The sequence below is a fragment of the Pyrus communis genome, chromosome 5, assembly GCF_041283825.1.
Source record: "Pyrus communis isolate YQ-2024b chromosome 5, ASM4128382v1, whole genome shotgun sequence".
NCBI classification, from domain to species: domain Eukaryota; kingdom Viridiplantae; phylum Streptophyta; class Magnoliopsida; order Rosales; family Rosaceae; genus Pyrus; species Pyrus communis.
The window spans coordinates 21329448-21357105 of NC_142569.1; the positions used below are offsets into that span (position 1 = coordinate 21329448).

Sequence of the window (27658 nt, forward strand, 5' to 3'; positions counted from 1 at the left end):
CAACTTAATGAGGTTGGTTAATTTCAAGGATCATTTCTAATAAAACCCTTTATATTTTGGTTGTTAAGCTTTTTCATTTTGTGTAAACTACCTATCTAAGTTTACGTTCAAAGTTAATCTATTTCTTATTGTTTTATGTGTATATTTGATCGATCAAATATTTGAACTCATACTAATGGTGTAGTAGTGGTGTTATAGAAATCAAACTCAAGAGACATGATTCATATATATAAGTAGTCATAAGGAGATCACATTTTTAAACCAAATTTGCAAATCAAATGATGTATTACTAAAAGAAAATAAGCACGTTAATCAATAATGCAATAATCAACATCAACATCATTTGGTGTAAAAATTTGGTCTCCTTAGTATTACGTATTTTTATTAAACATCACTATTGTCTTTATTCACATACATTTTAAAGTTTAATGTTCAACTTGAGTGGGAGACAGAAAAAGGTTTGAAGGGTCAAAGTGAAAAATTCCTAAAGTTCACCGGGCAAATATAATATAACCCAAAAATTAGACAGACATTATCTTCGAATAAATCTATCAAACTTAAAGCGAATTGTCATTTACATTCCCTCCAAAAATCTTATATTAATACATTGCACTAAACTTTCTGTAATTAAAAAAAAAAAACATAACTGGGCAAAATAGATAATTCCCTCCTCCCGAGGCCGGCCATCCCTTCCTTCCCTTTTGTCCCTTTGTCCGTTGCCGAACAAATCGCGCCACTAAGAAACGACGAGAAAAGCAATGAAACGGCAGTAAAAGAAGCACCGAAGTCGAATTATTTTGCTCATTTCTCCATACGCACCCTCTGCTTTATCTGAATCGCTAATCCCCGGATCAAATTCAGAAGTCAACCCGAACAGAGAAATGCAGCTAAAAGCAGGCCTCTCAGCTCTAGTCACCGGCGGAGCCTCCGGAATCGGTGAACCACCTCACTTTTACGTTCATCAAATTTAACAACACGAGTATTGGTTTAACTCTGTGTGTGTGTATATGTATATATATGTATGTATCTATGTATGTATGTATAATCGGAATTGTGAAAATTTACGAGAACAAAGAATTTGATTTTTGAAATGTCCAAATCCGTTTCGGCTTTGTTTGGTCTCGAGGATTGGATTGGATAATCCGTTGGATTCAAGTTATGGTGAATGTAGAGGTGAACCATTTTTTAATTTGAGGGGATTACACGTTAAGGGAAATTATGTTTTCTAATCCTCCCATTTCACGGGGAATTGGGATGGATAAGTTTTCTCGAAGAGTAATCCATCTCATACCTTCAAGTTGGACATAATTTTTTCATTTCTTCATTCTAACTTACCTTGGATATAGTGGGTTTTCCATTCCAATGATCCAATCCAATCGTAAACACCAAACTAGGCCTTCAAATCCAGGCCAATTCTTAACGCAACCGCTAGCCCAGTGCATACACAATTTACTTACATTGTAGACTCGCAAATTCTTTAGCAATATGATTGTTTTCGTGATGCTAGCTGTTTTTTATTAGTGATTCCGTGGGCTGTTTCTGTGTAGGAAAAGCTCTGAGCTTAGCTCTGGCAGCAAAGGGAATATTTGTGACAGTCGTCGATTTCTCTGAAGAAAGAGGGAAGGAAGTTGCATCCCTTGTTCAGAAGGAGAATGCCAAGTTCCACTCCAATTTAGGTTTCCCGTCTGCTGCGTTTGTAAAATGCGATGTTTCAAATACAGGTGAGTGAACAGTTTGTACAACCGTCCTGCCAATGATTGGAATTACTGAAGGTTAATATTGTATGGTTAAGATTTGAGAACTAAGACATGTGATGTTGTCTTTCTGCTTGAACTGTGTTTATTTGTAAGTTTTAGCATGCTTACTCTGTACAATGACACACCAAACATTCTACAGGGAGGCCAAAAAATATCATACATGTTTCATGAGAGTCTATTGAGCCATGATTAAAAGAATTTTGATATAGAAAAGAAGATCAAAGAAAACCAGTTTTGTTTTTAGTCGTGTTTCTGTGATTACCAGTCTGCACATGCATCTGCATTTCACTCTCACGAACTTAAAACTTGAAGAGGTTATCTTCTCGATCATCCTATATGGCTTTTATATTAATTTGGAATCAGATGGTACCTTTCAGATAGTTACATTATTTTTTATGTCATGGACAGGAGATATAACTGCTGCGTTCGAGAAGCATTTAGCAACATTTGGAGGATTGGATATCTGTATAAACAGTGCAGGCATTGGTACTTTCACACCATTTGATAAGGATCAAACCGATGGTACTCATACCTGGAGGAAAACAATTAACGTGAATCTGGTGGCAGTTATTGATTGCACTCGCCTTGCGGTATGCTTTGAATCTTGACTCTTTTTTCCTGACATACTTGTTAGGTCTTTGAAAACCGAAAAATTCTATCAATGATCATTTCCAAACAAATTTTAATTGATAATGCTGAGGGGATATATTGTCATTCCTATCTTCATAACATAGGAATATCTTTTGTTGATTCATGAAGGTCCTTATGCTATGTTATACAATTTCAGTACGCCATTATACCACCAGTGGTATCTATTACCTTATTTTATTGAAAAAAATAATCACTTGTTATGGACTGAAAAGTGATTTTGTGAAGCCTTTCAATAAATGACAGATAAGCTGTTTCATCAGTTTATGAAGACTATGGTAACATTTCACCATTTTTTTACTGACAGAGAGACCTTTTGAATCATCTTTAGTCTTGCACGTTTCTACTTTTCTTCTATGTTGTGCCCCTTTTGCTGTGGTCCCTATTTTCTTCCCAGTAGTTAAATAATGGGTTACTCCCTCTGAATTTTGCTTAAAAGACTTTCAATTTAGGCTTATTGAAGTGATGATAAACTGTTCTGCGTCTTTCTTCTGTCTTCGTTATTGATCTCAGGAAAGAAAATTGAGAGCCATAAGGTATTTTACCTCTGTTGACTACATTAGTGTCTTAATGAATCAACTATGTTCCAAACAGATTAAAACTATGGAAGCTTTGAAAAAGCCTGGCGTAATTATCAATATGGGGTCTGCCTCAGGTCTTTACCCACTCTATATTGATCCAATCTACTCTGGCTCCAAAGGTTTGTTCTTTGTACTAGCTTTGTCCGGATTTGCTCTCCAAAACTCTTCTTTTGGTCAGTTTTTTCCTTTTCTTTGAGTATCAGCAGATACCGATAAACTAAAGTACACCTAACATGCATATATATTGTCAGCAATATTTTCATTGATACATTATTGATCATAAGACAATGCTTTTGCAGGTGGGGTTGTTCAATTTACCAGATCTCTTGTTCCATACAAACGTCGAGGGATTCGCATCAATGTGCTTTGTCCTGAAGTAAGATAGTAACTTACATTCAACTGATATTAGCCACAATGCAAAGGAATATTTTAGTAAAACACTTTCCTACGTATTTGATGCAGTTTGTTGAAACTGAGATGGGCTCAAAGGTGGGTTCTAAATTCATTGGTCTAATGGACGGTTATGTGTCCATGGAAATGGTGGTAAAAGGTAATGCGTTACTAAAATCTTTTCTTTGAAGAAGTTTGTGATTCTAGTAATCATCTGCGATTGTAAATTTTAGTGATAGGTATTAGATTTGTTTGACCTCATGGTCAAGGATTTACTCAAATTGTAAAATACCCTATTATATGGAAAAAAAAATCAAGAAATATTTTATGCTGATCTGCAAAAACAGTTGTATAGCCACAATGATGCTTTTTATGTCTAATTTATTAGCTTTAGATGATCCCATGTAGATAACCGATGCATTTTTCAAGTTATGGATACTTTGCTTGTTTCAAATTATGGCTTTTATTTTGTTTTGTTAATTTTTTTTTTTTTTCAATTTTTTAATTTTGGAGTGATGTTTAGCCCCATAGTTTGGGAGGGGTGTTTTGAGAAATGTTCTGTTGTCTGTAACTTGCAAAGTTAGTCCTTTTCCACTCAACTCTATGAAGTCAAATGTCAAAACCTTCAGCAGGGCTATTGGGGAGGTTTTCTAGCTTTTAGCATATGCGGCTGTGTGCCATCTGACTGACATGGTTCTTGGACATTGTTTGGCCCACAATGTAAAAATTCTGGGTTTAAGAAAATTCCATGTTTATTCCTAAATAAAGGTTTCATCTCGAATCATGCAATCACTGATAGATCAATCATATTTTATAATTTTCATATACGTTCTCAAGTTCCAAGCTGTTGTATTGTATTTGTAGGTGCTTTTGAGCTTATTACTGATGAGAGTAAAGCTGGCTCATGCCTATGGATTACAAATCGAAGAGGCATGGAATATTGGCCAACTCCCGCAGAAGAAGCAAAATACTTGGTTCGCCGTTCAAGTTTGAGGAAAAGAGCTGTGGTAGAAGCTCCTTTCAATTTTCAACTTCCAGAAAGTTTTGAGAAATTGTGAGTAATAATGCATCAAACATTATTTCCCTTTTTCTTTTTCAGAAAGATATCAGCTCTTAGGTGCTTTACCATATACTATAATGTATGGTTGGATTTATCTTATTGTGAATCTATAAATTGAATTTGGCTTGTATAAGAGAACAAAATTATGATATTGGGTAAAGTTGGTAGACTATTTCCTACTAAATGTCTGTCAAATGATGACTTTTATTGGTATAGGTAGAAAATGAAGCTTTGCATAATTCTGGTCATTGTATCCATTTTCCGCACTTGGCTTACAAATATCCTTTGATTGTGAAATTTTGAGAAAGAGGAACTTTCTAAATGCATTGCCATGCTTGTGTGTAAAATGCTCGCTACAAATTATATCTTTGGTATTGTAGTCTCAAAACTTTTCCTTTCATGTTTCAATTGTTATCTGCTCAAATCTTTCTCATGTTTTGTTTAACATTAGGTCACAGAAGCAAGCATAAATTATCTCTTGAAAGAATGCGAGTGGTTTGTTATTAGTTTTTGTTAGCTAATAACAGTTATTTTTATTCAGAGTTGTTCACACCTTGAGTCACAATTTTCGTAATGCTACCTCCATAGTGCGTGCACCATTGAGACTACCCATTGAACCGCACAGTGTTCTTGTGAAAATCATATATGCTGGTGTCAATGCTAGTGATGTAAGCATCTGACTCTCCTTGAAATATTGATTCTAAGTTTTCATTCTCATAGTTTATGTTTTGCTATCAAACGTTGTATTGGCTAATATCTGTTGCTCTTTCTTATTTATGATGCACGTTTTCTTTTGAGACATGATTAAAATTGGACTGAACTTAGTGATATACTGGATGATGAGTTGCCAGGGGAAGTGTCCCATCAGGTGTTTTAGCGAGTAAAAGTTAAGGCTTATGATTACTTGGCCAGGCAGCAGCCTCTATGGGAGTTGCTTTGGCATGGTCCCAAGACTGGATTACAGTCTACAAAAATGGACTGAATTAATGCACAACACAGGCTGCCGTGGGGGGACTGCATCACCTTCTATGATGAGAAAAAGTGCTAATTATACAGAGAAGGGATGCTCTGGTAGAATAAGATGGGATGGGGCTGGGGAACAATCTAAGGAGTCTAAATACTTTTGTTCTTGCATTTTTAATTATGTGATAATTGTTTACCAAGTATAATGATATTGAAGATGCTGTCTCCTTTTGTAAAGCAAATAATATATGCTCTAACAAGGACTTATTATTCATAGGTAAACTACAGTTCAGGACGTTATTTCAGTGGCAAAACCAAAGATACCGAGTCCCGTCTTCCATTTGATTGCGGTTTTGAGGTGCAGGACAATTTATAATTTTTGACATAACAATCACTCGTGCACTGATGGTTTACAAATGTTTAAGTTAAGGTTATTGCTATTTGTGATGTCTAGTTGACAAAACTGTTTCACTGTTGCAGGCTGTGGGGATAATTGCAGCAGTAGGGGACTTTGTTACTAACTTGCAAGTTGGTACTCCTGCTGCAATCATGACTTTTGGAAGTTATGCAGAATTCACGTTGGTACACTATCTGGAGAATATCTTTTCTATGTTTACTGAGATGGTCTTTCATTTTTAATGTCAGACGTTTCCAAGTTTCCACTAATTCATGATACTAAATGATTCTATTATATTTTTGTTCATATATTTCTTTATAATATCAATAACTAGGTTATTTGATGAGCTTTCAACTTGGTTAGGTACCTTCAAAACACATCCTTCCTGTGGAAAGACCAGATCCAGAAGTTGTCGCTATGCTTACTTCAGGACTGACCGCATCAATCGCTCTAGAAAAGGTTAAATATGTGTGTGTGTGGTCGGAAAACTATGTGTAGTTCAAAAAATGTTAGCGCACTTGTGTTTTTGTATCAGTATTTTGTATTTTTTTTTGGCTGAATCCTAGGTGATTATTCAATGATAACGTCCCGTGGAGTTTCTAATAATTTTCTAGTAATTGTGTGTAATATTATTTGTAGCCTTCGTTGTTTTTAATAGTTTAAATTATTCAATGAGACACCACATTTTTATTCGTCTGACACTTTTTTTTATTGTGCGCATCTAGGCGGGACAAATGGAATCTGGGAAAGTAGTTCTTGTCACTGCTGCTGCTGGAGGGACTGGGCAATTTGCAGTCCAGGTTTGCTTTCAAATGTGGAAATAGCTCTTTCTTATATGCATGTTTTTTTGTTCGATTCCACAGGGTGTATGGCTATTTGTGATATCAGTGTATTCACTGTCTAAATGTTGCCGATACATACCCAATGTTTTAGTATGTCAAACTCGTTGACATCAACAAGGGGATGGAATTCTGGGGCAAAAAATCCCATCCTCTATCTCCTGAAAGCCCACCAAATTTGGTGCATATTGATCGAAATGTTTTGTCCTGCCATTTAATTCTGACATTCTATGATGCCAACCTTTGTCTTTCTTCGCTCAAACACTACTCTTAGTAGTCCTTTATGTGCATAGCTTGCAAAACTTGCTGGAAATACTGTGGTTGCAACTTGTGGAGGTGCAGAAAAGGCAAAGCATTTGAAAGAATTGGGGGTTGATCGAGTCATTGACTATAAAGCTGAAGATGTCAAAACTGTATGCCTTTTTAATCTTTTCCCTTTATTTATGAAATTGTTTCGTTAGTTGTATTTGATGGAATTCTCAGCTGAAAAAGGACTCATGACTTCTTTGATGTGATGCAATATGTCAAGTAATCCAGCTAATAGTATCGATATCTTCTTATACCGATTGCTTAGTGCTTTTTATTTTCAAAGACTCCTCAGATCAATATTTACCTTAAGCATGTGATGAAATGCAATGTTCTTAAGATCAGTACAATTTTGAATCTACCAACTCAAACACCCAAGTTTCACAAAGTTAGGAGGCTTATTACAGTTGGTATTAGATTATAGAATTAATCTGACTCAATCATTATCTGGCACTGGGTAATTGCCAATCTAGTTCTTCCATTTTGTTGAAGTAACCTTGACTGATAGGTCATAGACTCATAAGCTTGTATGGTTCTCGAGTTTTATCAGGTTTTCCTTCTCCAAATTACATACGTTACTGAAGATGGTTTGGTAATGCAGTCAGAACACTCGCTAATGTCAAAACACATTTTTGTCATCCCTACTTCTTAGGTTTAAATTGAGCTAAATGGAATTCACTTTATAACATGGATCCACGCACGTCTTGGAGGAATAAAGGAACAGCCACCACAAAGAACTAAATGCTTTTGAATCTGATGGAGATAAAGGAGCAATGCAATCCATTAATTGATAACTTTCAATTTTGCAGGTTCTAAGGAAGGAGTATCCCAAAGGTGTTGATATTATCTATGAGTCTGTTGGTGGTGACATGTTTGATTTGTGCTTGAATGCTCTTGCGGTCTATGGACGACTCATTGTGATCGGAATGATTTCTCAGGTTCTTTATTCATGCAAGCATAAACGTTACTAGAATATAATTTTCTTTCTTGACACTTGATATGCCGACTTTGATATAGAAAATTGAAATATACCAAAAGGTTTGTTTCGATTTTCATTTTAGGTTATGTGCAAATATGTAGTAATAGTATGAATATTAATAGAAAATTTGATAGGATTAATTATGTAAATTGTATATCAACATATGCAGTCCAACAGACACATCCGTCTCCGCCATTAATGGTAAAAATCAGTGCAAGCTCCAGTTAGCAGTCTTAACCATATGCTGGGCTGGTAAAAGATTTCTGGGATATACAGGCTCAGCTTTAGAAACATATTCTCCTTGTTCGGTTTTAACAGTCCTTGGGCCTAGGAAGCCTTTGGGATACCCTTGACTTGGTAAAAAAAAAAAAATACTTTCCTTGTTTGTTCAAATTTCTATAGATTTGGATTTTGTTTAAATTCAATTATGTGGATTTTCTTGTCTGCTGAGGAATTTTCTTGTGTTTGATGTTGGTGGATTTAGTATTCCTTTGACATGATTCATTATGGTCACAGTATCAAGGAGAGCATGGGTGGAAGCCGTCAAACTATCCTGGAATTTGCGAAAAGATTTTAGCGAAAAGCCAAACTGTGGTATGTAGCTGCTGAATACTTAAACTACACTCCTTGAGTATTCTCTCAATTCAACTGTTTTTGTCGCTGGGATACTATAATCGGGTCATTAGTTGATCCATTCACAGGATCTATTGCACTGCTTTGAGAATTGAAACTGTATTCAAATATCTTTCGGTGAATTCATCAATAGTAGCAAATGTTTATTTAACAAATTTCATATCTTCAGGCTGGTTTCTTCCTAGTGCAATACAGTCACCTTTGGCAAGAACATCTGGATAAACTAGTTCATCTTTTCTCCAAGGGAAAGCTGAAGGTCAATATTTTACTTATCTTTGCTCAACCTTTTCACTCACCTAAATAATTTACTGTACTCTATCCTAGGACGACTTAGGTTTTAAATTGATGATACTCCTAATCGTATCTTATGCGCTCATTTTTATAGGTTTCGTTAGACCCAAAACAGTTTCTGGGCGTCCGTTCGGCTGCAGATGCTGTGGAGTATCTCCATTCCGGTAAAAGCGTAGGGAAGGTAATTCATCTGTCCTATCTTTTACTTGTCTCACTGTCGATGTGGTAGTGTGACAAATCAATTTCCCCTAAATGCCTTTTTTCCTTGCGACTAAATAAATGTCACAGGTTGTCGTTTGCATCGATCCATCCTTTAGGCAACAAACGTCACGATTATGAGCAGATGGATGTTGTCTTGTAGCCTCCCAGGCATATTTTTCTTTCCTTTCCGAGCAGCAAACGCTCGAGGGTGAGAAAGAATATTGGAGGGCACCGATAACATTCGCAGCTCTTGTCGAATGAGGCTAGCCAAAGATCATTACAGTTCGTCTGCCATAGAAGATATCACAAAAGCGGTACACAGCTCACTCCGAACAATGTGTGGAAAAATTTAACGGACCCAAAGAATAAAGTGGTGGTGGTGTTGGATGCAGTCTACCCCATAAGAATATTTTTTAGAACAAAAATATTTCTGGTTGTGAATTTGCCATTCCCGAGATCCCAACTTATGAAGTGGAATACCACCGTAAAAAGTTTTATCGTGTAACGTTTTTTTATATCGTTATTTAGCCTGTCACGAGGTGCAATTGTGAACTTTAAAAACAAGAGAATATCGGGATGAGTTTTCCAGTTCTTTCCAATGCTAGTATTCTACAGATAGTAGCACTGAAATTCCCCTTAAAAACTCTTAAAACTATACATCCACCCACATTCAAACACAAGCCCTAAGAAAAGGAGAGACAATCAGGACGACTCTTTATTTCTAGTGGAACATCTTTTACAATCCTCAGAGAGATTGTTTACTATTAGACCGAGGGATAAGTATTTCGACTCATTCACATCCCGATCATGAATGTTTTGAATCCATGTTATACATCCGTAGTTCACCCCCCTCAGCTCCGTCGTCAACCGCTTCCCTCCGCCATTCGTGTTAGTGTTTTCAGAGCTGATTAGCTTGAATTCTAGTTGGATTTAATTCTAGAAATCACTGAGATTGTGATCTTAGAGTTGCAGAGAATGAAGGAGGAAGAAGAAGGAAACCAAAATCGAATACGACTCTCTCAATTCTGTTACAAAGAGAGCACGATGGGTGTGAATATAGCCGTTGCTAGGCTTCACACCTCAGGAACAAGCAAACCCTGGTGAATTGTTCTCTGACTTGTAGTAAACCAAGGGGGCGTTTGTTTGCCCTCACTAACTCGGACTGGACTGGACTGGACTAGCTATTAGTCCAATACTGTGTTTGTTCCATGCTGGGACTAACATTAATGAGACTAAAGGGGACTAACATGGACAAAACCCTTCACTAAGAGGTCTTAGTGAGACCCCCCAATAACCATGGGACTAGCTAAGACTATCCTCTATTTCTCGTCCTTGTCATGCTCAACGACCACTCTCGACAGACTCCTCGTCATTGCTGGTCACCTAGATCAATCATTAACTTCCCGACTCTCTTTCAGATCCATTTCACAACCAACTTACATATAAAATATACCAAATTGAAGCTGGGAGTGACAAGATTACGATTTTACTTGAATCGAGGCCAAAATGTGGTCGAATGTGGCCGGAAAATGGCCTGGAAGTCTCGGCCTGTTTGGGCTTCTTTAAATCCATGACAAATTCGAGCATGCAAAGCTAAGATCTCGGTCCAGGGATGGTGATGAATTTTTTGGCGGTGCTAACTTCATCCAATTTAATGAGGGTTGGCCAAAAAACACATCGGGAAACCTGCAACTCGTCGGGAAAATTGGAGCCGTGAGGTTCCGTTCGAACAACGTATAGCTAGAGAGGGAGGGAGGACAGAGAAATAGAGACTGGAATCAATAAGGAGTTTGACCAGGAATGAGAAGGAGACATGAATTGAGAGGTCTGAGAGGAAAAAAAGAGGGAGAGGGTGGGACGATGAGAGAAGAGGAAAAGAGTCGGACGGAAATGGTAGGAAAAGATGGAGAAAAAGATAAGATCATAATAAAATATTAATAATTTATTTATTAAATAAAATAATATTAGAATTTGTTATTATCCAGCTTCTTAGTCCAATACTGCACCAAACGCTTCACTAAGTTAGTCCAGTTTAGTCTATTCTAAGCTAGTCCAGCTTAGTCCTTGAAGCTAATCCAGTCCGAGATAGTCCGGCGCAACAAACGCCCCCCAAGTGGATTATGTTTTGATTACAGTGCTTCCCTTATGTAATGGTACCTTCTGGCAATGTGCTTTGATCTTTGATGAAACACAGGGTTCCTTGTTATTGCTATTGCAGAGGTGTTGTCACACTAAAATGGACTAGCCTCGGTTTGTTCCTCTCAAAAATCCTGCAATTGCACTCGTATACTCAGCTTCAGGTGTTGAAAGTGCTACGCTATGTTTCTTCACAGAGGCCCATGAAAATATGCCACTACCAAATGAAAAAGTGTAGCCTAAAGTGTTTTCATATCAGATTCATCCCCACTCCAGTCACTACCACAATATCCAATTAGTAATTTAGTAGCAGCTTTGCCTATACACAGTTTCATCAGAAGGATCACTTCCATCCTCGTTTTTTCAATTTCAAAGGTGTGCTCACAAGCTTGCAACAAAGACAATGCATATTTCTTCTGCTTTATAAAAATTCCATGCTCACATTGGAGTATTCCCATTCCAAGGAAATGATACAACAACCCCAAGTTTGTCATCTCACATGAATAACTAAATGAGCATTTCTATAAATGATATAGAGAACGAACAGTTCCGATTATAACATTTGTACGGTAAAATGTTGTCACTTCTTAATTCCTTTTTACATCTCAGCCAGTGTTGGGTCATCGTTTTGCTCTTTCAACTAGCGAGAACCACTTGTGTTTGAAGAGAGTTGTATTGTGAGATAACAGGTAACTTTCATGATAAGAAAGTAAAAATTGGATAGTTTTGAGACAAGAGTTTACGTTAATTGGCTCTGTATCATACATATCTTCCCATGTTAGCTGGAAGGTACAAAAGAGAATACCAGATTCCCTACTTGGTAACACTACCTTGATGATGTCTATACAAAAGATGGTCAATCTATCGATGTGCCCGGGACTCCACAGAAACACCCAAGACCATAACACAAAACGCAAGTGGGACTCTACAGAAGCATCGAAGATCATACCACAAAACGCTTCTTCACCACGTAGCTTGGCACAGTTCTGGTTCTGAACAATAAACCTTGATATATACCAAAATAAGAACCAGAGGAATTGAAGTCTTCTCGTCACCAAGGGGCTTTAGCCACTTCTTGGAACATATGCTCAAGCTTCTCCAAACTCGTGTTTAGACTCTCAATCTCAGAGTCAAGCATATTTATAGCATCTTTTACTGCCGAAAGTTTTGCCTCCAAGCTCCTCATTTCTTCTTCCGCCTGGTCCTTCTCAAGTCTAGCCTCTTTAAATCTTTTCGATCTTGAAGCAAGACTTACAAGCTGGTTCAGACGGGTATGCAGGAACCTGACATTCATGCCTAAACCCTCAAAGGCTTTCAAAGTCTTATACCAAGTGGTAAAATTGCCTTCCAATGTAGTAACACTGCAGGACCTGATGGCATCTGCAATGTTGATTGTCTCAGAAATTGCTCCAGAAACCAGTTTGCAGTTTAGACCCTTGAGAAGAAGTTCATGGAGGAACGAGTTTTGACTGCAGCAGAGATCATAGTACTTGGTCAGAAGGTGTTTTGAGAACTCAGAATTTATGTTTAAACCATTGACAAGAACATTGAAGTTCTCCATGCTTTTCACTTCTTTGAAAGCGACGTTAGACTCTGAAAGCTGAAGTCCATCCAGAACTTCGAAACCACGATCTTCACTATCATTTCCAGAATGATCTGATATCGAACCAAACTTTGAAGCAAAGGCTATTGCGGTATCCTTTGGAATAGTTTCCAATTTCTCCCTCTCTTCCCTTTCACATGCGATAACATCTCCTGCTTAATTAAATTATAGTTATGATAAGTGAGGCCAAAGAAGTAATAGTTATGATTTTCAAGCCTGTGAGCAAAATAACTAGATGAATTTCAAAACAGCTTACCAGTATCCGCCAGTTTAATAGAAGCATCTAATTTCAAAGGGTCAATATTGGAATCCATGCCGTCTAAATCATTTGATCTAATAATATACACCTACAGGAAGTAGGCAACAAAAGGATTTAGTGGTTAGTACGAGTTTCAGAAGTAGAATCTCAAAGCAGTCAAATATCTACATACTATGCTTGGCAGCCCACATTCAAGAAGCATTACGAATTCATCTCTCAGAAGAATCAATCTATATCCTTTCCTTAAAACCTCCGTTCAAGTGAAACCTCGCTTACTGTTAAGAAATTTTAATGACAAGCTCAAAATTCTACCAAGGAACTGCATTATTCCTAGCCTATTTCATTGAATCACAGACCAAACATTCTCATCAATTTCACAATCATAACGGCCTTCCTACCATCTATCTTCTCTATATGCTTTACAGTGAGAACATCTTTGGCTTGCTGGTTTGCAGAGTACTGACCAATTTTTTAGCATAGTATTTTTTATAACAAATTCGTCAAGTTTTAACTGAAGTAATCTAATGTAAATACTCAATCAAACAAGAAAAGATATCCAGATTCCACACAAGCATTCCAAGAAGGTACAAGTTACTACCTTAAATTTGGACGGGGTGACCAGATGGAAAATCACGGCATCTCCCTCCTGTAGCTTGCGAGCAATTGAAAAACCTCTCCATCCACCACTCAGTCCCACCTTCTGCGCAAGATATTTAGTTTCAAATTTATCCCCATTTTCATCTTCCAAAACAATTGTCTTATCTTGTTTTGGCATATGATCAAAGCAGAATTTCTTGGAAAGACCCTGCCAAACCAAAACCAAAACCAAAGCGAGTGCATATAAATAAGTACATCGTCCAAACAATACAGGCCTTGATAAGTTGATATAACTGCACAAAGTGTGAAGAGAATGAGTGAGAGCTTAAGGTTTACAAGCCAGAAACATCCAGCAACGTGAGAAGGCAGCATGACTTTGAGCAGGATAGGGAACTTAGGATCGAGGGTTGCTTCAACCTCCTTTGCTCTTTCATATACGCTTTTTGCTACGGTAACTCTCTTTCGCTTACGGCTAACGGTAAAAGATTGAGAATCAAGTGTTACTTCACAGTCAATCAAAACAAACAATTTCGACAAATAAAAAGCAGATTAAAAATGTAAATTAAATATATACTGACTGACTGACTGACCTTTCAGGCATATTTGGATTAGCATTACTGCAACTGACTACCTGTATCTGAAAAATTTATTTCGTGTTAGAATATGTGGAGAAATTAAGAAACTAAATTGCTCACTAGTTCAAGTGCATACAACAAAGATGTGCAGAAAATAAACAAGAGCCCCAGCCCAACTTGGAAAAACATTTGTTTTTTAAATTCCAGCTAATTCGAAGGTGTGCGCGGAAATTATTTCCCAAACTAGTTTTTTTGTAATTTTTTTCATTTAAATCATCGAACATATTTCATTTCTTTGTAAGGAGGCTCATGTTTATGAAATTGACCAAAAACATTTCAAAAAGCTTATTGCTTGAAATAATTAATCTTAATCAGACTGCATGCAACTCAAAATAGGAAGAACAAAAACACAATATAAATATGTTGTATGAATAAATAAATAAATAAATAAATATATATATATAATATAAGGTTTTCTCACAATGCTTTCACCAGACTCTGCAAAATCATTAGTAAACAAAACACTCACATTTTACTCACCTTCCAAGGAAAACCCGTTAACATATTACATGTCACGGGGAGAGAGAGAGAGAGAGAGAGAGAGAGAGAGAGAGAGAGAGAGAGAGGACCTTAGGTGGTGGTGGGCAAGAAGAGCTCTGCTTCTGCTTCTGGTCTTGAAGAACAGCCATGGCCATGGATACACACACACACACTCTCTCTCTCTCTCTCTCTCTCTCTCTCTCTAACTTTATGGTTATGGAGGTAAAGAGTGAATAATGGAAAAGATGAAAAGACCGTTCCATGTACTTTTGTCACTCACTCGAGCTAGAGGCTGCCTAATGGAATTCAAACATAATAGGGGCATTTTGGGAACCATACAGGTAACAACAATAATTTTCTAGCCATTTTCAAGGGAACATAATGCTATTCCACTTCCCCAAAAAATTATAAAATACTACTACAATGCCCTCCCAAACATATTTAAAGGATGAGCATGGGTGTGTAATGTTCAAACTTTTGCAGTAGGAACTAGAAACTGTAACTCTTTGACAGTCAAGTTTTAGAGAAATTCTTCCGTCCGGAACTCCAGTTAGTGGTGGGCCATGGAGGTGGTCTGAGAGGACATGAGTGGGGACATTACATAGCGTAATAGTGAGTCTTAATGCTAGGGGTGGGTATGGGGGTTTTATTATGTTTGGGCCGCATAGACACGTGGTTCAGATGCCGAACTCCAAAATTTCTTCAAGTCTTGAGGAAGTTTTCACAGCCTTTGTTGTCTTGCGACCTACTGTGAATGGGGGTAATATTATAACATGGTAATCAAGTTACGATCACATTGAAAAATTCACTAATGTGAATAATGGATCTATTCAATGTATCTTAATAGCAACAATACGGCTGAATATTGAAATTTATAATCGAACGGAGGAGGATATAACTGAAGTAGCATGTAATAGTTGAATAGAATAGACAAACAAATTGACCGAGTTATTTGATCTTACAAATCACAATTGGTTCTATATCATACATTCCAATGCTGGAAATTGCCAAAGAGAAAATCACAAGGTAAAACATTCCTCCCGACTAGCTACTGATGCCTCCAAAGCACACAATTCTGTAGAGAAATTACCCAAAATCTCTGCAGCACTGGCCTATATAAAATTAAAAACCCAAAATGCTGAGCGATAACGGCACAAGATGCGCATTTCTTCCTCACCTAGCTTTGGCATTATATCTTTTAAGTTATACCCAAAAAGAGTAACCAGATTCTTTCAAGTTTTCTCATCACCAAGGGGCTTTAGCCATTTCTTGGAACAGAATTTCCCGCTCCAAACCATTTGCCTCTTTCGCTTCCAAACCATTTGCCTCTAGTCTTTTTGATTTTGAAGCAAGACTTGTAAGCTGGTCCAGGCGGGCACGCAGGAAATGGACATTCATGCCTAAATCACCAAAGGCTTTCAGAGTCTTATCCCAAGTCGAAAGATAATCTTCCGGGGTAGTGATCTTGCAGGCCCTGATGGCATCTGCAATGTTGACTGTCTCAGAAATTACTCCGGCAATCAGTTTGCTGTTCAGACCCTCGAGAAGTTGTTCATGAAGGAAGGAGTTCTGACTGCAGCAAAGCTCATAATACTTGGTCAGGACGTATTTCGAAAATTCAGAGTTTATGATTAAACCGTTGACCTGAACGTTAAAGTTGTCCAAACAGTGCACTTCTTTAAAAGTGACAACAGACTCTGAAAGTCTAAGACCATCCAGAAATTTGGAACCAACATCTTCGCCGTCATTTCCAGACTGATCTGATGTTGGACCAGAGTCCGTATAATAGACTATTGCATTCTCCTGCGGATTTGGTTCCAAATTCTCACGTTCTTCCTTTCCACATGCAGTAAAGCCTCCTGCGTGATTTAAATCACATGTAAGGATCAGAAAAGGTAAGAGTTGTTTATGATTGCGACGCCACTTGCCACACATAACTTGATGAATTTTGAAACAACTTACCGGTATCCATCTGTCTGATGGGAGGATCTACCCTCATAAGAGGAAGACTCCAGTTCACTTCATTTGACCTAATGATATATACCTGCAACAAGTAGGTAGCAAAAGAATGGAGTGTCTCGTACGCATTCAGAAGTAGTGCCTCAAAACAATAAAATGTTATAGATCTTATCCTTTTTTTCTCAAAATTTCCATTCAGGGGAAACCCATCTAAATTTAAGAAAACAAAATTTGGCAAACTCAAAAAAATGTACACTTACCAACTTATCTTGCCCTTTTTCCTTAAACCACAGGATAAACATTTTCATCATCTTCACAACCATAGTGGCATCCCCGAGATCTATCTTCTATAGTTCTACATTATAGCAACTCTGATTTACAGGATTCAGGTTGCAAGGCTATGATCAATTTAATGATTTCTCTTTTCCAAGTTTGTCAAGTTCAACTATATGTTACATAATGGAACTTGGAACAAAGGATCCGCACATAAATTTCAAGAAGGGTCCATCAGTTACCTTAAATTTGAAAGGAGTGACTAGATGGAAAATCACAACATCTCCCTTCATTATCATGTGAGCAATTGAAAACCCTCTCCATCCACCACTCAGTCCACCCTTCTCCACAAGATACTTCGTTCCAAATTCCTTCCCATTTTCATCTTCCAAAACAATCATTGAATCTTGTTTTGGCATATATTCACTGCAAAATTTCTTAGCAAGATTCTGCCAAACCAAAGTCAGTTCAAATAAGTATATCATCCTAATTAGTCAATGTATATAACTGCACAAATTGTTGACAAGAGTGAGTGAGGCTTACAAGGTAGAATCCTCCAGAAACTTCTGACGGCATCATAACTTTGAGTAGTGAAGGAAACTTATGATCTAGGCTTGCTTCGATCTTCTTTGCTCTTTCCAAAACAGAAGACTGAGCTTGGGAACTATCGTATAAGCTTTCTACTGTAACTCTTACAGGGGCCTTTCGTTTACGACTATTGGGAAAAAAATTGAGGATCCAGCGTTACTTTATAACCATTACAAATAATATCAATACTTAAAAGCAGATTAAAAAGTTAACTAAAAATTCACTGACCATTTAAACATCATGGGATTAGCATTAGCATTCAACACCTGTATTCAAGAACTCGCAAGATATTTCAGTTAGTTCAGTGTATACTGACAAGAAATGGAAATTCCATATTTGTAACTACAAGAATGTGGTGCTCTGAATCTCGCTAAGGAGCGCTACAGGCCTAAAAACGACACTAGATTTTCGTTGCCCGCATGATTGATTCAATGCGTAGCTACAGATCAATTTTTTTATGACCCATTTTGATTTTTCTACCTAATTTGGCATGACTTTCACGATTCCTAGCATACCCTTACAACATACAAAACATGAACAGAATATTTTACTTCATTACCGTCTGATAGCCATCTGAGATGAAGGAGATTCTATCAAAATCCCCATTTCAAAAAGCTTATAGCTTCAAAATATTAACATTTTCAATAAAATTGCAGAGTTAACAGTAATCATTCGAAACCGGAAATAACAAAACCCCAATACAGAATCGGAGGAAATGATTAACATGTTATTGTTTCTCACATTGCTTGTAGTCGTCGGTTGAAAGCATGGAGGTTTTTGTCCAAACTGCTTTTCGGTTTTCATACCCTGCAATCAAACAAACGGTCAAATACTCAGATTACAAGCAAAACCCAAATCATATCTGAGAGAAACAAATAGAGACAGTGGACCTTATGCGGCGGAGGCTGCGGCGGTAGCTGTAGCAGTGGGTAAGAGGAGCTCTGTTTCTGGTCTTGAAGAATAACCATTGCTTCCTCCATGGGCTCTCTCTCTCTCTCTCTCTCTCTCTCTCTCTCTCTCTCTCTCTCTCTCTCTCTCTCTACTATTGGCGTAGATGTAGAAAGACTGATGTGTACAGAGAAAGGGGAAAAAAAAAGGACCGTTTAATTTCAAAACAATCTTGCTTCAAAATATGGAGCCAATTTTAAAATATAATAGGGAATGTTGGGGAGACATATCCATACTGCATATTTTGACTTACCAAAAAGGAAATAACCATTCAACCTTTTTAATTTTTTTTATACAAGCGATTTTGAGTGGAGGATTAAAAATTAGGAAAATTAATGAAACAGGGTTTGAAAACTTTGAGTTTGAACGAGAATGACAAAATAAAAGGTAAAATGAATAGTACCAGGATTGACTTTTTAGTGTAAAAATGTGATTTTTCGTTAAAGTGAACAGTATCGGAGAACTTTTTGTTAAAGTTCCCTTAAAAATCACGTCGGTATTTTAAACCAATCACGTGATGTCAAGATGCAGTTGTCCTGACGGGATTTCAAATTTTATTATGTTTTTTTTTTTAAATTTACATGCAAGTAGAACGCTAAAGCGAGATGTTTTAAATCAATCTCGTAATTCTGCATGGGAAAATATTTTATTTGAAACAGAACAGAGTACGTGTTCTTGGTTGCAATGCAATTTGTGTTCATAACATAAGGTACACCAACTGAATTACATAATTAGATATCTTAACTAGGGAAGGTTTTGTCAATATCCAAAATATAGGATTTACACCATTTTTAGAGAAATTGCCAAATCTTGCTTGCAATGCAATTTGTATTCAAGTATCTGACATGCTATACATTTCATGCTCCAAAGTTTAACACGCCTAAGTTTACTTCTTATATGCATTTTTAAAATATTTAATAGTTATTTTCTCTTACTCATCTCTAAGATAAAGACAAAGAAATAGAAGAGTTAACAAATATTAAAAAATTGAAAGAATGTGTGGGAGGAAAAATAAGAGCATCCAAGAGAGTTCAAGTGTTGCTTTTTGCTAAATTTGAAGTGCCACGTAAGATTTGTTTGCTCCAAAAGAGTTACATTTGTGGAAGGTGTGTGAAACCCTTTTCCTATCTACGTTGCTTATATGTAAAAGGGAATAAAAATGGTTCAACATATTTTTTTTATTGAATAAGATGTTGTATTAAATACAATAAGATAGTACATAGGATAACAGAAAATATATCAAAAAATCATATGCTACAACTCAAATCAACAAATCAAATGGTGGAGGAAATCAAGCGGTTGTCAAATGCAAGCTAAGGCTCGTCTGATAACTTTTTCATTTGGTTTTTATTTTTTTTGTGCTTTAAATAGTGAGACAGTACACACAAAAATTTATAAGACATGTATATTGAATGACAGACATAATGAAAGTTGAAAACCAAAATTTAGGACAAGTTTTAAATCTCTCATAAACCCATCCCTCTTCTCATTAGCGTAGATAATATCGATTATTCAAAAAAAAAAAAAAAAAAAACTCTCTCATATATTTGCTCTATCTCAACAATAAAAATTGAATATCAACACTCACAAAAAGTTTTTAAACGGACCCTTAATTATTAAGTATTTTAGATTATTTAACTTACGAATACACGATATTTACACTAAGAGGGACGGGAAATGAACCACCAAAGTGCGCTTTCGGATGAGAACTCAGGAGGAGACACTCAACGAACCGAGCAGCAATAGTAGATGGTTGAAGATCCACGATGAAGAGTGATATTTGGAAAGGAACAAGGCATAGAAAGCAAATCTGAGACAAACTCAAGGAAAATTGAGACCAAGCTCAGGGCAACCTGAGACACAAAATGCTCAGAACGAAAAATAACCGAATTCTAAGTGCATAAAAAGAAAATACAAATCACCAACCATGGTGGTTTGGAGAAGGGAAAAACTGGGGGGAGTTGGAGGAAAGGGTGAGAACCAAAAAACAGGGAGAAATGGAGGGATAGGGAGGAAGAAAGGGGAAGAGGGAGAAGGGCGAGGAGGGGTGGGCACTATGCTACCGCCAACCCCAAGCTTGAGCTAGGGGTCGACGGCATGGAGGCTTTTAGATATTTGGGATTTTTTTAGAGAGGGCACGGTTTTTCCATTTGGTTTTTATTTTTATTTTTTTCATTTTTTGTGCTATAGATATTGAGAAAGTACACACAAAATTTATAGGACATGTACATTGAATGACAGTCATAATGAAAAGTGAAAACCAAAATGGAGGACAAGTTTAAGGGCTGGTTTGGGATTGTGGTGTTTTAAAAAAAAAAAAAGTAGCTTATTAAAAATTTGGAACATCAAATGTGTTTGGTAAAACAAAAAAATGTTTTTATTTTTTATTTTTTATTTTTTAAACTGATGTCAATAACAGCAGAAAAACATAGAAAAACAGAAGCATGGTCTATCATGCTTCTAAACAAAGTGTTTCTTTTTTCAAAGCATAGTAGTCAGTGCCTGTTTAATGAAATTTTCAAATGGCAAGATTATTCTCTTTGACAATTATTATATCACATTAAATATCATATATATTTTTAGTCATTTAACATATTCACAACAAGTTACATAAAAGTTTACCAAACGCTCAGACACTTTATTTTTTATTAAAATCACTTTTACAAAAAAAAAAAAAAAAAGTTTACCAAACACTCAATAACTTTATTTTATTGTTTATTCTTACATAACAACAAAATCAATTTTTCTAAAAGCACAACAATATCAAACTAAGAGGGAGGGGAAATAAATTGTTAAGAGAAAACCAACACTCAAAACGAAAGGGTTATTAAACGGACCCTTAATTATTAAGTACTTAAGATTATTTACCTTGCAAATACATGATATTTACACTAAGAGGGAGGAGAAATAAATTGGTTGCAAATTCGCTATTTCTGAGATTTGAACATAAGACATTATTTACAAGTGAAAAAAAATAACGCTGGACTATAATACTAAGTAGTTATCAAACAAGGCTTTCCATAGTGGTTTATTTGAGTTTGATGTTTATATATATAAGAAGTAAATACCATGAGGGGTGGATATGCCAAATAACCATACCAACCGAATTACCAACTGTACCATACCAAAGTTGTGCCAAAAAATTTGTACCATTGGTAATAGTACAGTATTTTACTGTACCACACATTTTCGGTACGATAATGGTATTCAAAACCATTACCAATAGTATATTGTACCGTACCACTACTTTCCCAATAAAAAAAAACCTAAGCCTTCTTGCCGTTGCGACTTCATCTTTTCACTCATCTTGCCATAGACTTCATCTCCGTGGCTTCCGTTCTGGCCACTCTCTCTCTCTCTCCGCAGTGCATCTCACCTTCTCCTTCATCAAATTGGGTTGTCTTTCTACTTGGCTTTGTCTATCAAGTTAATTTTCGTACAATTTTAAAGAATGTAGAGATGAAATCTAGGAATCTTTGTACTAGTTTTTTTAGGGATGTTGGGTTCTTTCAGCAATTTTCCCATCAATTTACTTCTTTTTTCTTAAATGAATTTCTATGAAATTCTCATAATTAAATTAAAAAGTTTTAGAAACCCAAAGAGAGTGGCCAAAACACGTTTGGGCCTTGAATTGGGTTGGGAAAAAAAAAAAAAATCAAATTTTGGCCCAAGACAGAGAGATAATTACCATTATCATATTATGCCAATCAAACTATTTGGCATGCCGAAATTCGGTATACCGAAAGTTTGGCAAGGTAATAGTATTAGATTTTGTTATATAAAAAATTTGGTATGGTAATTGATACATGAGTTTTGGTACGGTAATTGTACCAATACCACTCCTAAATACCATGAGTGTTTAACAGGGATTACACTCCTTTTTTATTTTTTAATATTTTTACATTTTTTTTTTCTCGAACAATCGATATTAGAATTACAATCTAAAAATCTTTTTCCCTATTTAATAGGGATTACTCTCTAAAAGTCTCCCTATTTAATAGAACTACTCTCTTAAAATCTTTATAAATATCCTAAACTGGATATTTATCGGAACTCTCTCTGATCATATCCTTAATCTCATATTTCTTTACGATCATCACATATATGTGTAACATAGGCTCATCTCTCTCACATACGATGTCGTCTAAGCATAGACTCGTTCGTGGAGATTCATCTCTCCTACACGCCTAAGCCAAGACATATTCGTCAATGATTTATTCCGATATAGCACACGTCATACGTATTCTTTTCTTAGAATTACACCAGTGATTTGATTCTTTTTCCCGAAGATATGTAGACAATCAGATCATGGATTCAATCACACCCCCAATCAACTCCATTCTCCCCGAAGTTCATGGGCAATTTCGACTAAATATCGCTTCCGTCAAAAGATTGCATGAATTTGGTTCCAACAGTGGTGAAAAATTGAAAATAACTTTAAACACAACTTATTTAAAACACATAACAAAATTAATGTGAGGTGACAAATTAATAAGGTAAAACTGAAAGTGTCCAAATTCTCACTTTAGGTACAAGATGAGAATGAAAAAGAAAAACTTCATGTATGAAAATTTAAAAATCATAAAATTTTAAGGTAATAAACCGAGAATACTTTTGAATAAATGTTGTCGTGTTGAAAAATTAAGATTTAAACCCGTGGTAATCTAAAACCCTTGCTCTGTCTTGACTCTTGAGCTGCGTTGAGTTGGCAACTGTTGTCCTCCACCCCGGTTTGCAAATCTTAAAAGAATTTGGTTTTATTGGTGCATATCATCTCCCCGGACCCCACCCGAAGACGATTTCGTCCTCCCTTCCCGATCGAACCTACTCCTTCCCTTCTTGCAGCGATCTGCTTTTCTCCTTGATTTATTGTCAACAGTTTGGCAATTAGAATTTCAACTTTTGTAAGCTAAAGTGATCCAGGTACGTACATTTTCTTCCTTTTTTTCTTCTCAGATTTGATAATTAATTCTTGTTTATATTATATTGTTTCATAATTAATCATCATGCTATTGCTACTGTTAAAAACCAATTAAACCCATCAATTCAAATCTCAATGTTGGGAGGGAGGGCATTAGGAAAAAGTCAAAAAAAAAGGAATCCAAGCCCTCCTCGGAGGGAATTAGGAAAACAAAGACTTAATAAACAGATAGATAGCATGGCACATACCTGGGAGCCTGGGACTGGGAGGGAACTAGTTCAAGTTCTAGCTTTTATTTTCGGTTTGCTTGTTGCTCCATTTCTAAATTTAATTTTTCTTTTTCCAACAACGGCAGGGCGATAGAGTGGTGATGGAAAAAAAATTGTGTGGAGCTTGACATGTTATTGGATGATGTTGAGTGGCACTACACGGCACTCATAAATTGTCATGTGTTAAACTTAAATATGATTTCTTATTTTTAGTTTTATATGAAAATAAAATTAAAAACTTAAATCATTATTTCTTAAAAAACTAAAATGGTAAAAACAAAATTCACAATCCCAGTTAAATCTACCTCCATCTGTGAACCCGCCTCTCTTCTCTCGTCGGCACCGGTGATCTGCAACGCCGTCAATTCTTCCTTGCTCTTCAGGCTCTCCCTTCTCTCAACTCTCTCTAATGATTACTAACTCGTTCAATTTTACATCTATAGTATATTAATATTTGAAAATTGGAAACGACAAACTACTGGTGAACGAAGTTGGCTTTGAGAATTGGGTTCTTCTCTAGAATTTATATTCCCTTCCTTTATAATAATTTGACAATACATTGAAATTGTGACATCCCACATCGCCCAGGGGAGTGATCATTATATGTATATTCCCATCTCTACCTAGCACGAGGCCTTTTGGGAGCTCACTGGCTTCGGGTTCCGTAGGAACTCCGAAGTTAAGCGAGAAGAGGGCTAGAGCAATCCCATGATGGGTGACCCACTGGGAAGTTGCTCGTGAGTTCCCAAAAAACAAAACCGTGAGGGAATGGTAAGCCCAAAGCGGACAATATCGTGCTACGGTGGTGGAGCGGGCCCGGGAAGTGATCCGCCCCGGGCCGGGATGTGACAATTGGTATCAGAGCCAATCCCTGGCCGGAAATGTGCCGACGAGGACGTCGGGCCCCTAAGGGGGGTGGATTGTGACATCCCACATCGCCCAGGGGAGTGATCATTATATGTATATTCCCATCTCTACCTAGCACGAGGCCTTTTGGGAGCTCACTGGCTTCGGGTTCCGTAGGAACTCCGAAGTTAAGCGAGAAGAGGGCTAGAGCAATCCCATGATGGGTGACCCACTGGGAAGTTGCTCGTGAGTTCCCAAAAAACAAAACCGTGAGGGAATGGTAAGCCCAAAGCGGACAATATCGTGCTACGGTGGTGGAGCGGGCCCGGGAAGTGATCCGCCCCGGGCCGGGATGTGACAATTGGTATCAGAGCCAATCCCTGGCCGGAAATGTGCCGACGAGGACGTCGGGCCCCTAAGGGGGGTGGATTGTGACATCCCACATCGCCCAGGGGAGTGATCATTATATGTATATTCCCATCTCTACCTAGCACGAGGCCTTTTGGGAGCTCACTGGCTTCGGGTTCCGTAGGAACTCCGAAGTTAAGCGAGAAGAGGGCTAGAGCAATCCCATGATGGGTGACCCACTGGGAAGTTGCTCGTGAGTTCCCAAAAAACAAAACCGTGAGGGAATGGTAAGCCCAAAGCGGACAATATCGTGCTACGGTGGTGGAGCGGGCCCGGGAAGTGATCCGCCCCGGGCCGGGATGTGACAGAAATAATGAGAATTTTTTATTTTTTTATTATTGAATTGAAATAATGAGGTTAATCAGAAACCTAATCCAACCACTTCGATGGAGAGATTTAACTCTTAACATTAACTCACTTCTTACAAGAATTCTCATAAAAGTCGAATGTATAGAGGCACAACATAAAAATGAAGGGAAATCATTTGTACATCATTTTTTTTCATGTGCATACTGTGTTGATTTTGTCTGTTGATTTTTACTTTATTCGATTTAATAGTCAAAAATGTATATATCGAAAAAAAAATGCGTTGAAATTAGTCCCAAAACTAAAATTTTGGTCCATATATACTTGGAGCGGAATCAGCATGCGCCTACAAATACAGTTGATCAATCAAACTCTTCATTGCAGCAAAATTATGAAATCAACAAAAATTATGTTACATGCTTATTTTCTTACATAAAGTTAAAAACTTTGTATTTACATATGAAGTGACGATTGGGACCCCCTACCAAACTTACAGAATGCTAAACGCTCTGCAGTGCAACACTATTTCCATAGTAAGGGTACTTGCACAAAACCGAGAGAAAAACAACGAAAGCTTTTTTCTTACACTATCACCAATTGTATACAACCATGAGTGTTTCTCTCTTATCACACTAGAGCAACACATGATTGTATATACCAGTTGCAGCTAAAGTTTTTTTTTGCTTTAGAGGCCATGGCAAGAAAACCTAATTGAAGAACAAAACAATCCTTTTCATCATGGCCACAGCTTTTTCATTAGTGGGTTGGAGCAAATGGAATACATGGTTCTCCTCCTTTGTTTTCCATACCTTTACAACCCCTTTCCATCCACTCCTTCTCAGTGCCATACTATAATACCTTCCCCTATCATACAACGAATCTTTCTCAGCAACAAAAACCAGCACATTTTGACACCCCAAGTCCTTCAGTTTCGGATCCTTAACCGGGTTGAAAAGTGGATCATCGGTTCCACTACTCAACGGGTTCAAAAAACGCCACAGACCGACCATATATAGTCTTACAATTGGTGGCATTTTTAACTCTGCCCCACTAAGTTCTGTCCCCCAGAAAAATGGATGCACCAAGACTATCCCATTGAGCTTGAACCCAGCTAAGCCCTCTGTGCCCACTTTTAAAGCCATGTGGTGTGCTATGTTAGCCCCAGCGCTGTCACCAGAGAAAAACACACGCGTTGGATCTGCATATCTCTTCAACCACTCTTCAGAGTTGTTTTCATCAAAATGTGAAGCAACCCATTTGAGAGTGGTCCATGAATCTTCGTAAGCAATAGGCAGAGGGTGCTCCGGGGCAAGCCTATATTCAACAGAGACAGCAACCACATTGGCCATGGCAACTAAGGAGTTGACGTAGTTGTGATAAACTGGAGAAAAGGCACTTTCAACACAGAAGCCGCCTCCATGAAAGTAGACAAGAAGAGGGAGCTTGTGGGCTGAGTTGGTGGTGGAACTGGGGAGGTAAAGCCTTGCAGATATGTTTTCCTTATGTGAGATCACAACGTCTTTTGATTGCACGCCAGTTTTGGGATCGAGCGATGGAGGAACCTTTAGTTTACCCATGAAACGCTCAATTGTACCATTTTTGTATATTCTCATGAAGGGGAAGAAATCATACGCTATTTCATCATTCATGCTCGGCGTGACGAAAGAGAGGAGAAAAATTAACACAAGTATGGAGATTGTAGGCATTTTTCTTTCTTGTGGTTGTGGAGACAGTTGAAATATGTTGGTGGGTGGACGTGGTGGATTCTACGTTTTAGATTCTATCAACAATCCGGTTGGTGATCATTCCAACAATTTGCGTTTCGTGTTATGCAAGTCATGCATATGTTGGCTTCAATGAGGGCAAATACTTGTTAAATATACCATTTTACGTATTAAAAGCTAATTTTACCCGGAACCCTTAATTATGACGTAGTATTAATATCATTCCACTTAATGTGTGCCACGACAGGGCAAGGCAGTTATGCGGGAAGGTATGTGGCTGAGAGCAGTTGCAATTGGTGATTAGTGATGTTGGGTAACTCGGTAGTTGTGGTTTGTTGGCGGTTGTCTAATAAACTAGGTGGTCATGGTTCAATCGGATGGTCGTCGTCCGTTTTTTGGTAAATGTAAAAATACTACAAACAAAAACCTAAAGGGAAATTTTTTTTTCTTTTTTTTTTTTGTGGTTCTTGTGGTGGCAGTGCACTTTTAATGTCACCCTCATAGTGAAAAAGTTGTTAAACAAACCAATGTGGTCATTTCCGTTAGCAATTGAGATCCCAACCCCAACTTTTGTTACTCTTCCATTAAAAAGGCACATGTGAATCTCACGTGGGAGATCATATTCGTCCTTTCAAACTGAAAATTTTGGTGACGTTTGTTA

General features: G+C 37.3%; 3 protein-coding genes and 1 pseudogene across 10 annotated transcripts; 1 reads left to right on the forward strand and 3 right to left on the reverse strand.

Annotated features, from left to right (window-relative positions):
- Positions 1 to 564: 564 nt before the first annotated feature.
- NQR (ARP protein (REF)) lies at positions 565 to 9550 on the forward strand. The gene is made up of 18 exons (XM_068463920.2): positions 565 to 936; positions 1548 to 1721; positions 2166 to 2347; positions 3000 to 3105; positions 3286 to 3362; positions 3449 to 3536; positions 4241 to 4430; positions 4978 to 5104; positions 5677 to 5757; positions 5880 to 5981; positions 6160 to 6255; positions 6522 to 6596; positions 6929 to 7048; positions 7751 to 7879; positions 8437 to 8514; positions 8723 to 8809; positions 8939 to 9025; positions 9133 to 9550. The coding sequence occupies exons 1-18, from the start codon at positions 882 to 884 to the stop codon at positions 9181 to 9183; spliced, it is 1905 nt and encodes a 634-aa protein (XP_068320021.2). The 5' UTR covers positions 565 to 881; the 3' UTR covers positions 9184 to 9550.
- A 2355-nt stretch (positions 9551 to 11905) lies between these two features.
- Positions 11906 to 15157, reverse strand: LOC137726754 (B3 domain-containing protein Os01g0234100). Of its 7 annotated transcripts, none has more exons than XM_088694768.1 (6): positions 14845 to 15157; positions 14231 to 14271; positions 13977 to 14112; positions 13642 to 13848; positions 13041 to 13131; positions 11906 to 12939 (listed from the first exon to the last, which is right to left on the reverse strand). In XM_088694768.1, exons 1-6 carry the CDS (start codon positions 15016 to 15018, stop codon positions 12233 to 12235), a joined length of 1356 nt encoding a protein of 451 aa, XP_088550894.1. In that variant the 5' UTR covers positions 15019 to 15157; the 3' UTR covers positions 11906 to 12232. The 7 variants fall into 7 exon arrangements, with proteins under 7 accessions (XP_088550894.1, XP_088550892.1, XP_088550893.1 ...); XM_088694766.1 differs by having other exon boundaries at positions 14231 to 14277; positions 14845 to 15156; XM_088694767.1 differs by having other exon boundaries at positions 11906 to 12936; positions 14231 to 14277; positions 14845 to 15154.
- A 493-nt stretch (positions 15158 to 15650) lies between these two features.
- LOC137723850 (B3 domain-containing protein Os01g0234100-like) lies at positions 15651 to 18644 on the reverse strand. Its single transcript, XM_068463006.2, has 7 exons — positions 18466 to 18644; positions 18317 to 18382; positions 17804 to 17841; positions 17531 to 17702; positions 17230 to 17436; positions 16718 to 16799; positions 15651 to 16614 (listed from the first exon to the last, which is right to left on the reverse strand). The coding sequence occupies exons 1-7, from the start codon at positions 18553 to 18555 to the stop codon at positions 16001 to 16003; spliced, it is 1269 nt and encodes a 422-aa protein (XP_068319107.2). The 5' UTR covers positions 18556 to 18644; the 3' UTR covers positions 15651 to 16000.
- Positions 18645 to 25631: 6987 nt separating this feature from the next.
- On the reverse strand, positions 25632 to 27137 carry LOC137726974 (putative carboxylesterase 12 pseudogene; annotated as a pseudogene). The gene has a single exon (XR_015962983.1). The product of XR_015962983.1 is annotated as a putative carboxylesterase 12 pseudogene (transcript).
- Between the last annotated feature and the right edge of the window lie 521 nt (positions 27138 to 27658).

Excerpts from the sequence above, each read along its gene's own strand:
- LOC137726754 (XM_088694766.1), bottom strand. The coding sequence starts at position 15,018 with ATGGAACGGTCTTTTCATCTTTTCCATTATTCACTCTTTACCTCCATA. Across the intron at positions 13,849-13,976 it reads TTGCTGGATGTTTCTGGCTT|GGTCTTTCCAAGAAATTCTG; the intron begins GTAAACCTTAAG and ends TTGGTTTGGCAG. Across the intron at positions 13,132-13,641 it reads TCACCCCGTCCAAATTTAAG|GTGTATATTATTAGATCAAA; the intron begins GTAGTAACTTGT and ends TACTTCCTGTAG.
- LOC137723850 (XM_068463006.2), bottom strand. The coding sequence starts at position 18,555 with ATGGAGGAAGCAATGGTTATTCTTCAAGACCAGAAACAGAGCTCCTCT. Across the intron at positions 17,842-18,316 it reads AACCGACGACTACAAGCAAT|GTGTTGAATGCTAATGCTAA; the intron begins GTGAGAAACAAT and ends TCTTGAATACAG. Across the intron at positions 17,703-17,803 it reads AATCCCATGATGTTTAAATG|TCGTAAACGAAAGGCCCCTG; the intron begins GTCAGTGAATTT and ends TTTTCCCAATAG.
- NQR (XM_068463920.2), top strand. The coding sequence starts at position 882 with ATGCAGCTAAAAGCAGGCCTCTCAGCTCTAGTCACCGGCGGAGCCTCC. Across the intron at positions 5,758-5,879 it reads CATTTGATTGCGGTTTTGAG|GCTGTGGGGATAATTGCAGC; the intron begins GTGCAGGACAAT and ends TCACTGTTGCAG. Across the intron at positions 5,982-6,159 it reads GTTATGCAGAATTCACGTTG|GTACCTTCAAAACACATCCT; the intron begins GTACACTATCTG and ends CAACTTGGTTAG.